The sequence below is a fragment of the Rhipicephalus microplus genome, chromosome X, assembly GCF_043290135.1.
Source record: "Rhipicephalus microplus isolate Deutch F79 chromosome X, USDA_Rmic, whole genome shotgun sequence".
In the NCBI taxonomy this organism is placed as follows: domain Eukaryota; kingdom Metazoa; phylum Arthropoda; class Arachnida; order Ixodida; family Ixodidae; genus Rhipicephalus; species Rhipicephalus microplus.
Genome location: NC_134710.1, coordinates 285,968,763 through 285,981,246, shown reverse-complemented (window position 1 = coordinate 285,981,246; position 12,484 = coordinate 285,968,763). Strand labels below are relative to the sequence as shown.

Sequence of the window (12,484 nt, the reverse complement as noted above, 5' to 3'; positions counted from 1 at the left end):
CGAAGCGCAGAAATAAATCTTCAAGGAGAGCGTATAAATACTCAAATAAATATATCTACAAAGCGAACGGCGTGTTGGCCCTCTCAGAAGACTTCTGTGTACACGCGGAGATTTCCTGGGTAAAGGCGCACGCAGGCATCGAAGACATTGAGTGGGCCAGAACCGACGCGCAAGCTACAGAAAGCGAAGCTACACTCAATGAAACGACACCTACGTCGACCAAATTTAGCATCTGAGCTGGGACGAACGCCGTCTGGATCGACGACGTGGAGTGCGTTTAGAAAAATATACCGAGGAAGTGACGGTAGGATGCTGACCTCCTGACATCTCCGCCATGCGGCGCGCCCCGTTCTGCTGGTACCATATAAGAACTAAGGAGGGGCAATCAAGTACTTGTCTAGCGGCAGTCCTTCGGCGCGTGTGGTCCCGTGACGGCCAATACCAGAAAAATCTGGCGTCTCTGCTGTTGACCTTTAGTCACGGTGCACTGTGTCTCGACTGTCGTTTACACGTGCATATAAAGGAAGAAGGAAGCTCGCAGAAAACGCCAATAATATGCACCCCGCCATTCATAACGACTTGTTAATCCTCTATGTACACGGCTGTTTCAGATCTTCCCTGTTCTGGGACGACGCTGCAGATTTTACCGAAGGTGTCCCTTGCAATATGCGTAGCGGCAGGGTTAACTGTGGCCAAACAGCTGATTACAGCCACAGTGAACACAGCCACCTAGATATATGGTCATGACTGGAAATATACACACACGTAGGCACTACTGCAGACCGCAATAGATTTGCTGAATGTACTAATAACAAGCGATGACCGCTTACGTGTGAAAACTTGAATAGTTACTGCTCAGTACACTTATGCATGATAAGTTCTAGCATTCCCCGAAACGCCTTGTATCAGAAGTTCTACATCTAGAACTCGACTTCAAAAACTTTCGTTTCAATGTTTTTTTTTACCCTGGCTTGCCAATTTCGATAACAAATATCTCGAGCGCAATTAGTGGCCAGCTATTTAACGGTTTTTGCAAATACTGCTTCACCAATTTTTATCGTTTTCATCCAATTGAGGTACACAAACTATTGAAATAATAAGCGTCATCTGGCTCCGCCATGGTGGTCTAGTGGCTAAAGTACTCGGCTGCTGAGCCACAGGTCGCGGTATCGTATCTAGGCTGCGGTGGCTGCATTTCCAAGGGAGGCGAAAATGCTGCAGACCCGTGTGGTCAAATTTGGGTGCACGTTAAAGAACCTCGGGTGGTCAAAATTTCCGTATCCTTCCACTACAGCTTCTATCATAATCACTAGTTGGTTTTGGAACGTTAAACCTCACATATCAATCAATAAGCGTGATCTTAAATTTCCCCGATATATAAAGTGGCGCAAGTAATTCCGTGTTCCGTTCCGGAAGGAGAGGGCAAAAAGAAAAAAAAATTGAACGCCGCAAACCATGACGAAGAATTTTATTTCTTTTTGAGGGGTGGGGGTTAACGTCCCAAAACCACCATATGATTGTGAGAGACGCCGTAGTAGAGGGCTCCTGAAACTTTGACTCTCTGGGGTTCTTCAACGTGCATCTAAATCTTAGCACGGGCCTCGAGCATTTTCGCCTCCATCGAAAATGCGGCCACCGCGGCCTGGATTCGATCCCCCATGACGAAGGAGGTCACGTTCTTTCACCCTTTAAAATTTTGTTGTCTCGTGTTATACGGAAATGAAAGCGTAAGACGAAAGCGTCAATAGACCGCATATCCGTCTCGCCCCGTTGCCGCGGCCGGTTGAGGAGGTCGGCGGCGACCATGTGCCTAGTTCTCCTCCACAGTGTCAACGAGGCACCGCTGGGACGTACTGCGACTCGCCGTAGTGAACCCTTTCCACGAACCTCGGATCCCTTACCCGCCGCGTTGCTTTCACGCAGCAGTCGCCGTGGCTAAGCGCCGCAGAGGGCGTCCATTAGAGGCAAGTTCACATACGCACACCGAACGAACGCCGCTCCAATAGTATGCATGCTGGGCCAGTCTCGGTGAAAGGAGTACAGCGTTAATCAGCCTCCGTTTTGACTAATACCAAATTAGCAGCAGATATCGACGTTACACTACGTGCGCTTACGGAATGATATCAACGACGACAGTTAGGCGAGCATTCGAGGAGGCTCCGTGTCTGTTCGTGTGGGCTCTCGGGACTGTCACCTGGATTTTTGCAGCGACTCTCCTAGTTCACGTGACGCGGGGCATCGCAGAATGGCTGCGAATGTGGTGGTACCTACGCGATGTGCCCAAGCCTAAGCCACAGAAGTCGTTCACGTTACTTCTCGACCTCTACAGGCAGATGTATGCCATGGGACCGAACGTGGATGTGAAAGTCAGTGAGTATGCTTCTTGCGCTCTTGGCTCACCTGTAGGCCGTCGCGAAGCTCTATGTAGGTGATATTTCACTAGGGTTGCAGTTTACCAACCAAATTTATTCTTTTTCTCTAGAAAGAATAGGACAGCTCAACGGAAACAAAATAGTGCATCACTAGACTGCCTTGTTAACCCGGCGTTTGTCAGTTAACCAGTAGCCCGCCAATAGAGAAAGAGACAAGGAATACAGGAAAGACAGGGAGGTTAACTATAGACTACGTTCAGTTTAGTACAATGCTCACGGGGAGGGGAATATGAGCGTGAAAGAGAGATAGTGACAGAGAGAAATAGTAGGGGAGACATTTCACAACACACATGGAGGCAGTGTGTCAGTGGTGGTCGCTCAATTCTGGTGCCTTCAAAAACGACAGGAGAGCTCATGTGGATTTCTGAGCTGCTCTGCCGATAGCCCGGGCTCCTCTCACTGGAATGGCTCCTCCAAGATTTCATTCAGTGTAGCGTGCTGAATGAAAAAGTAAGAATTCCTTCTAATCGGCGCGAATTTCATGAACATTATTTTTTTTTTTACTTTTTGAGTATTCACGAGAAAGCATGAAGCACCGATGAGGAGATCGCGTGTATAATGCTTTTGCCGGCGTGTAGGTATATTTTTTTATTTCAAACACTTCGACATCATACGGTTCTAATGGTCTTGGGTTTGAACATGTTTAATTCTCTGAACACATCTTGGACGTGTGGCGTACTTTGTGGCGTACTTGCAATATGTGGGAGAACCAGTCCAGCATGGTCAAAATTCGTGTGTATCTCAGAATTTTCTTTTGGAACTACATACTTCGCCGGTTCCTGGGAAGCAGTGGCCAGCTCATAATCATTCAAGAGTTCATATATAATCGCTATGGCTTCAATGAACGTAACCAACCAACTAGCCTAAATGTCTGTTCTTTTCGATACAATATGGGTTTATTGAAATATAAAATCAAGCTTTCTAAAAGCATCAGCCCACATAACATGCCTTCTTAGGGGTAAAATATGGAAATGTTAAAAGCCATGAAAAAAAAAAAGAAGACACGAAACAGTTCATAAAAAGCACGAACAACCACAACAACAACAACAAAAAGGCGCTATATACAGCCGTGGCCACGTCTTTGCAGAGCACACGAGCTGCTGATTTTCGCTCTGTGGGGCGACCTCTTGAGCCAGTTTCGGGCTCTGCCATGGTCAGCCTGACCACTGGGATGTGTATGCCCCTGACACACCACGTCAGAGCCCTAAACGCTTCAAGCTGTCACTCTGCAGAGCAAAAACCAGCAGCTCGAGTGCTCTGCAGAAACGTGGCCGTGGCCGTGACAGGGCAAAATGCGTATACGGGAGTAAACCGCGCAAAGTGGGCTGGTTATGGGGTGCAGAGTTACTGAAATTCCTTGTCGTAGTAATCGATAGGTGGCTCCCATTTTATTCTGATATGGAAATCCTCTATTATGCTGAGGCATAGCAGGTTACTTTCCTTAGAACTGCCTCTCTCTTTAAAAGCTGCCTCGCAATCACTCTCTCGGCAGTGCGCTAGCAGATTCAAAGCTGGGGCATTAGAAAGAGATCGCTCATGAAGCTTTTTGTGCTCTCCCTCACGTATGAGGGCGCCTGGTAGACCACACAGACTGTTCATGACACATACACATCTCTGCGTTGGATAACGCAGTCCCTTTTACGTGATTTACTCCCACCTTCTTTCTCTTACTCACTGTGTTACGCACTTTGAAAAGCTTAGCAAGTGCGGAAAAAATTACTTTTGCCTCAGATTTGTGCCCGACATTCAAACCATACGAAAAGCCGTAAATATATAATCCAACGAAGACGCCGCAATTTTTTTCTAGCTTACTGCCGCATGCTTTCTTTTACCAAACGTACCAATTACCCGAAAATGATCTGTCTCGTAGCTTGAATACACAAACGTCTTTATTCTATTCACCTGATTCTCCAGAATCACTCCAGAAAATTGGTGGTGGTTTAGTTAGAAAAGCCTCGCTATGCAGTATCTATTGTTGTTTATGTTCCCTGTGGCAAGGGGGACAACATTTATTCCTCTTCCTTTACTATCATACTTGTTTGGTTTTAACGTACCAAGCAGGCCTCAAGCACTTTTGCCTTCATTGAAAATGCGACCGCCGCAGCCGGGATTTGATCCCGCGACCAGTGGGTAGCAGCCGAGTGTCTTAGCCACTAGACCACCATGGCGGGATATCCTTCCTCCTTCATTTATTTACCCTACCCATAGTAATTCGCCGTTGGCCATTTTCACCGTGCCTGAGTAGGAAAACTTCACCCGTAAACAAAGATACGCAAAATTTTCATATAATGACAGTATTTAGTCATTTTCAACATTGCTCTTTTAATACGCAGTGCAGATACAGCAGCTATGCCATTCTCAACTCTGTTTTGTCACTTTATTCAGAATAATTACGATAGCAGCTAAACCACTGTACATGCTTTCTGAGGTACTTACGTATATTCTAGTATGGCACAAAACATGTGTAGGGGCAGTGGCGTAGCCACGGGGTTGGCACAACAGGCCTGTGCCCCATCCCATCCCCCCCCCCCTTTTTTCCCCCTGACAGGCTGAACGAAAATGACACTCGACCACGTTTTTTTTTGTCCGGCCCCCAATTCAAATCAAAGTGGTGCTCCCCCCCCCCCCCCAAAAAAAAAAAACTTATGCCTGTGCCCCTGTGTACGGGCGTCATTATCACTCAGTGCTCAATGCATCATCAATGCTAAAAGAAATCATGCGTGGATACTTTCAACATTGACGATGCATTGCCTCAACCGATTCAGGTGAGCTTACGTTTTGTAATATTATAGAAAATAACATAGGGGTTGTGTATTGGTTAACATGTTATTTGCATGTGTACAACTTGCATCACTAATAGTTTCTGTTACGCGATATCACAGGAGCAAGATATTATCCAAATAAAAAGTGTGTTTAATAAGCCCATGATTGCATGCTCCTCGATGTGATCTGGAAAATGGAACGTGTTTCTTCAGCATTTTGAATCACAGTGCCATTTCAAGTAATAAATCATTTGTTCCTTTCTCAACGCAGAAGCATTCAGGTACCTAAAAGCGCTGTTCAAGTCATTTGAAGATCAAGATGTGACGGTCGCTTACTACGGGCCATACGCGATTCTCCTCGGTGCGACTCCACAAGTGGCAGAGGTACTTGCTTCGGTTTCCTTAGTTCTTCAACGTGAGTGGGAGTGAGTGTTACTTTAGGAGTCCAGTGATGTTTGCAGGGACTGTTATAAGGACGATGGCTTTGAAAGGATATACGGCACAAACAGAATGCTGATGGTGGAGAGATATTGGTTTTAGTTATGAGTCATCGGGTGGTGAAGAGCAGCGGTTAGTAAGGCACATAAGTAGACGAGCTCAGGATCTTTACCCGTCGTCATTGCTTTACGAACTGATTATGCTTCACTTCACCGCAACTTCGTCTCAAACATTCCAGGAACAGCAAACAGTACAACAACGGTAGAAATAAGAGCATAGAACATAAAGTATAACACCACGAAAGAAAATCAGGTAATCACAAGAAAGTAATAGAAAACAATAGAAATTATCACATAGTTGCACGAAAGAAAAGAACATGAAAGAACAGAAAAGGGTATATAAACACGAGATAAAATGAAAATATTGAAACAATGATGAATCACTGCTCCTCAGTTCACAAAGCTTTCATTTGGGGTGGAACTCGCCATGAATTTGTTTTCTAAAATATTTAGCAAATGATGCCAATTTAATCAGTGTTTTATTGAGCTACTTCGGTGTTTTGGGGTAAATATAACAATACTTATCATTAGAGAAGGCAATCAAAAGTTCCCATGCTTACGTGATTCACCTGACTCCGAGTGCATTCAACGTGTCAGCTGTAGGCTCCCACCGGGGACACATTTTCGTCAAAGGTAAGGATGCCCTTGCGATTTGCACAACATTGACATTCTTCACTGCACTGCAGTGCTGCTTGTTGTAACTTTCGACACACGTGCATGCACGCCAGAATTCTACAGTCTGCGTAAGCACGTGCCGCAAACACCCTCCACCCCACCCCAAAAAAAAAAACAAGTAAGAAAGGCGGAAGGAAACTGCAGATTAGTGCTGCTGTTAGCACGTCCAGCTACCGACCGTACACTAATACACGTGCAACAGATGAAATAAGAGGTGTGCAGAGGGTTGAGCTTTGGTTGAGTTTCAGGCACATTTATCATTCCCAGCTTCAACCTACGTAAAAGCTGGAAAGGAGGAAGTTGATTGAAGACTCCAGACAATGACTTGAGGATTGCGTGGTTATTATCGCAAGCGTGTCAGAAGAAAAATAGGAAGCCTCCTTCTAAATTTGAGCGATGCGCTCGCTATAAGCGTTTCGTGGAAGTATTGGCCGTCTGTCCGTGAGAGACTCTGTGAATAGTGTCTTCGTAAACACAAAAACGGACGTTTATTTCTCACCAGTGGTACGAAATGAATCCTTCTGCCAAATTCAAGTACAGAAATAAGCCCCATGGTCGATTCTTTGGTGTGGTTGCATCACGATGAAGAAATAAAGAACAAGACTACGCAGGTTCGCACGATGTTTGAAGAACATACATCGCTTATAATGCGCAGTCACAGAATAATTTACTCACACCGTCATGTCTTGGACTGCCTCATGCACCACGGTTTGTTGCGAAAGGTTACAGAGTGAGTGCCGAGAGCTTTCAGCTATAAAATATTTGTATAGCAAGGTTTCAGTGCGCATTAAAGATCTTTCGTATGTTATAGTTCAATGTTATAAGCACGGTAACCTGGTGCAGCAGAGAATCAACGGAACGCGATAGAAGAATCTCGAAATAACAGCATTTTTTGTTTTATGCGCAGGCTATCTTGGGCAACACCAAAAACGTTACCAAAGCCTTTTTCTACAAAATGCTGAAACCGTGGATTGGTGGAGGTATCATCACACTGTGAGTGAACTTTCCGGCTAAGTGTGTAATGACCTTGGGTATGTCAAATCTAACCAGGTCCATAGATAATTTCGCCTAATATTTGTGGAAAAAGTGACTGCCGTATTAGTCCACTCAGATTTGTCTGAACGAAAGAAATCACCTATTCATAAGCAAGCCAAAAGGAATGACTGTTAACTCAGTCTGAAGGTGTTGTAAGTCATTAACCACTTCCACTATGGCTACAAATCATTCCAAGTCAATAATAACGCACAAATTTGTATATAATCATAAGCCGTAACAAAGAAACCATGATACAGTGAAAGGGCGCTGACTTTAAATGTTTACCTACACGGCTACTTTCGTTGAAGGCCATTTTGACGACTTCCAGTGAAAGACTATATCACGGAAGTTTTCACCATGACTGTCACGCGGTTAAATCCTTTGTAAGCTCAAGGAACAAGCGCACCTAATCTCGTAAACAATGAAGTATTTTGGTAGATTTGCGGTAATATATGTACAACTGAAACACTATATAGCATTGTGGAATCCCTTACTAATATTTCATTGTGTGGTTTATTAATAGTGAGCTTTTATTTAGCTGAACTTCAAGGAACCCATTTAAATAGCTCACTTAAATGAAAGTTCACTATAACTGAATATTCACTTTAATAGGGAACAACAGCATCGGGCACAGCAGAAGTCGAGTCAAATGTGTGAAATGTAATTTACTTTTGAAAATAACTATGCAATTTTCATTTGCACAGGGAGTGTACGTTTTTGCGCATTGCTTCTGGCACAGCTTCTTGCCATCACACGAAGTTTTGCAACTTTCCAATACATATTCTACAACCTTGGCTAGAGAAGCAAGATTTCAACCTGCCTCAACCATTGCAACTTCTTCGTCACACTCTTCTTCTTCCAGTTTCAGACGACCATTGAAATCAATTTCAAAGTCTGATAGTTGTGTAGGTACTGAAGCGCATGTGCCTCGCTTTCGTCTCCTGCCCTGGCGCTTTGCTGAGGCGGCTCTGCATGTACAAGCGATGTTGCAGCGCCGCCGATGTTAGGCGATTGACTTCGGAGTGACACGCATGGGCTACGCCGGTGCAACAGAGCTCGAATTTTCGTTGAATTGATCTAAGAAAAGAGCCCTGATTCATTGAATAAGTTTCATCATTCACAATATTTACTGTTCGCAAGCTCGTTTAAGAGCAATGTTATTGTGTAGAATGCCTATTAAAACCACTGTGGATTTTGTCAAAGTTCGATATTATGAAACATTCGTTAAAACAACGTTCGTACAAGTGAGCGTTCTATGTATCATTGCTGGGGTATAGGTCAAACATACGTAGGGCATTAAAGATGGTATTTCTGCATTCACGTTGTATTCAAATGAAATAAAACTTCAAGGCAACGATTACAAGCTTACTTGGGCTGGCTCGTATGTTATAATAAAAAAAAACATAACTGCTTAAATATAAAATAACGTGATTTAGCGCCATTATAGCCGTCAATGACCATTAAGGTGTAAGTACCCTTCATTGTGTGTTCTGAACGAATACATATTAGGCAAAATAGAAGCATGCAGGAGCAGTAAGTTGTGCTTATAGATCATGTCCTTTTGTCATCCATTGCAGTCGTAGATGAATGTCCGCGCTTGCCATAGAACTAGAATAGAAAGAGAACCTGCTCACAAAACATTAGATATCGAGACACCTGCGTGCAAGCTTGCGGAAAGAAAGGTGGGTAGGATGTCGAAATCATAATTTCGGGCCTCCCTTGGAAGTCCCGAAATTATGACCTCGACATTCACTTTGACCCCAAAATTATGACCTCGACAGCGCGGGGCCTAAAACGACCAAGCACCTTGTATTCATACGAACGAGGCGACTGTCCTCTGCCTAGGCAGTGCATATAGAGGTTTATGTACGTTGACGAGGATTGGTGTTGTAATGCACGTTAGCAAAGCCTACTTTGGAGTCAGCGGCGGCAGTGTGATGAATGTTCGTGAAAAGGCCAGTTAGTAAGTCCAAGGGGGGGGGGGGGGTGCCGGTAAGGAAAGCACCGGTTGGTAAATCACTGATAAAGAAGTCATGTTGGAGCGTGAGATAAGGACACAGCTTGGGGAATACTTAATGTTCGTCTCGAGGAAGCTGATCTGGCGCTGTTGTCTACCGTCGTTACTCCGAATTTGAGCGAAAAATATCAAAAACTTGGTTCGTCTTGTGGGCACACTCATCAGGTCTCTTACGATACGGCATATCTTCTGAATTCATACAAGTTGGAGTGGGCGACAGAGATGCTGTAGTGTTTTGTGATGGTGTACTAGGTGTTGAAAAACCCCGCTTTTTCTTTGTTCTTGGCAAAAGAACACATACAGCGGATAGGAGACACTGTTGTGAAGTGCTCAGGCAAATCTTGAAGTCGTGCAGCACAAGAATAGTTCACAAGCGGAGCACGCAGTCGTCACCTTCTCAAGCGCTCTCTCTTTATGCGGAAGACCTAACTCCATCGGAGTGCTGCTATTGGCCGATAGCTGACGTAAGCCAAAAGCGGCGTTTCGATCACATGGGCTTCCTGTCATAGAATGTGGCCAAGTACGGGTGCCACGCTACTTGTGAAAGTGGTTCAGTAACTTTAAATATATTTTTTGAAGGCAGGCATAGAGTGTGAATGCGATGGGCACACGTATGTGTGGGTGAGTCGGAAAGCACTTCGTAGCTGCGGTAATTATATTTAACTAGGATTTGATGAGTCCTTCCGTTTGTAGATTGATTACTGTACGTAATCTGTGTGAATGAACGGTGGTGAACTACGACAATATCCCATTGTTTCATTGTTTCTTCTATCGTTGGCATCGACTTAGCAACAGAGAATATTAGCATTGGGGCCCCAAAGCAGTATTGATTCAATTCCAAGCTCTTCCGCCTGTGCTCCGACATGCCTACAAAATAACTCAACAAGAGCAAAAAAAAGGGAAGGGGGGAACGAGAGCTAGGGTAACAGAAGGCTAAGAATGCCCGTCCCTAAATATCTCTGATATATACATTGCGGGTCGCGCATAAGGTCGGACGTTTTGCGGTGTACTTCGATGGTGGAGCATACCTGACTCCTTGAGGCCGCCATTGAAGCGTATCATGTGCGGAATCTGTTTGCTATGTTTCAGCACGCTCGTGTTGAGCAGTGGTGGTTAGACATTGACCTTTATGAATGTTTATGCTTAAGGTTGCGGCGCACCGAAGATAACAATAACAGTTACGATGTTGTAAAACAGAGAGCTTAGCGAGTTGGTTTGTACCCATGTTATAACTTTTTTTTAGCGCGCACAAAAAGCAGGGCAAGAAAGAGACAGACGAGCGCTAACTCACAACTGATTTATTGTTGAAAGGAAGAAAATACATAAGGACATGGGAACCAGCTCAGCGCATGTGCAAGTCTTGTGACAGGCAAACATACAAAGAGAAGGCTAAATGGAATTTAAAAAAAAACTATACTCTCTATCTGTTTGAGCCACCGATAGTAGACGAATAAGTTTGTTTTTGTACCTATTTATATGGAATGCTTCTCTCAGTTCACGTGTTTGTTCATCTCTACGTGAGAACAAAATATGTGTATCGCGAAACACGACCAAAAGAGCATGCTTACTCACCAGAAAAAGGAACATTTTCACACTTGTCAGATCATTGTTAATCATGCCATTGTGATCCCATGTTTCGCGATACACACGTCTTGTTCTCACATAGAGATGAACTAAGATGTGAACTGACGGAAGCCTTCCATATAAATAGGTGTAAAAACAAATGTATAAGTCAACCATTGGTGGTTCGAACAGATAGAGAGTATAGTTTTTTTTATTATATTTAGCCATGTCTTTGTATGTTTGCCTCCCACATGACTTGCACATGCGCTGAGCAGTGTCCTTATATGTTTTCTTCCTTTCAAAAATACATTATATGTTAGTTAGCCCTGGTCAGTCTCTTTCTTGTCCTATATTTTTTTGTGCGCGCTAAAAGGTTACATCATAGTTACCATGTTACCAAGAAAGATATTGAAGATGGAATCCCCAATGTTATCAAACCAGAATTATCGCCAAGGCGAGGCCTATCAAGTAAACGTCAATGCCATGTAGCAGTTGTGTGGTTGGGACTTTACTGGTGTGATTATTTACCTCCTGTTCTGTGTAGACTACAACTTTGTGGCCGAACCAAAACATATTTTGTGACTCTTTTTGTATGGTCATCAAGGTCTGTTGCAGTGTGCGACGTGCTGTTTTGTATAGCCATTTTTCTGGAGAGCCTTTTCTAGGATGAAGTGGAATTTTAGTACACAGATATAGCAATAAAGAAGTTCTGCGACTCTTGCCAATGAATATCTTGAGAGAACGGGAGAGACTTCTTTATCTGTGTTAAAAAAAACGTGTTCTTTAGCACGAAAATGTTCTATGCAGGAGTCCACCACAGCTCCGCAGACGTGTTTCCGTCCGTCACAGATATGACTTTGTAAAATATATACTAACAGATTGCAGATAAAACGCGAACGACGTATATACTTGTGGGGCGTCGAACCAGTGACCTCACGATCATCAGCGCGCGGCGCTAACCGCCCGGCCACTGAGCGCACGATGTCATACCCTGCTTACGGCAAGCAATTTATGCACACCATACACTGTTTGTCGGTCCTCGTAGCTCTGTAACTTCAGCGCGTTTTTGGCGTCACTAGTCAGATGGCGCCACTTGCTCGCGTTGGGCACGCTATGATCACTGCGATAGGCGCTCAAGTCATCGCCTCTCGCGTTTCATTGTGCACCGTCTCCAGGGAGCGTGATCTCTCCTGCACGCGCACTTATCATATGCTTGATTTAGGAGGGCACAAATGTCATTTCCCTCGCTGCTACGGCCGCATTTTTAAGGGAGCACACTGCTCACACACGAAGTAAGAATTATGGCAGTTTTTAGTGCTTATCTTGCGTATACTTGTGCGTTCGTTTCGTGCTTTTTTCTCTCTCTTTTTGAAAAGCGCGCTGTCTGTGCTCACCTTGTGCATTCTCATTTCGTGCGTGCTTTCTGCTTGAAGTGCGCACTGCAAGTTTCAAGCTACTTGCCCTTGTTCGCGTGATTTCGCAATTTGTTGCTTTAACGTTTAT

At 44.3% G+C, this 12,484-nt stretch overlaps 1 protein-coding gene across 1 annotated transcript in view; it reads left to right on the top strand.

Moving 5' to 3' along the window:
* The first annotated feature begins 1,905 nt into the window (after positions 1-1,905).
* Positions 1,906-12,484, top strand: part of LOC119161448 (cytochrome P450 4V2) — a 29,193-nt gene continuing 18,614 nt past the window's right edge. The window contains exons 1-3 of the mRNA XM_037413917.2: positions 1,906-2,370; positions 5,466-5,578; positions 7,274-7,359. Of these exons, the coding sequence (XP_037269814.2) occupies positions 2,118-2,370; positions 5,466-5,578; positions 7,274-7,359 (452 nt within the window). The 5' untranslated portion in view covers positions 1,906-2,117. The remainder of the gene's footprint in view (positions 2,371-5,465; positions 5,579-7,273; positions 7,360-12,484) is intronic.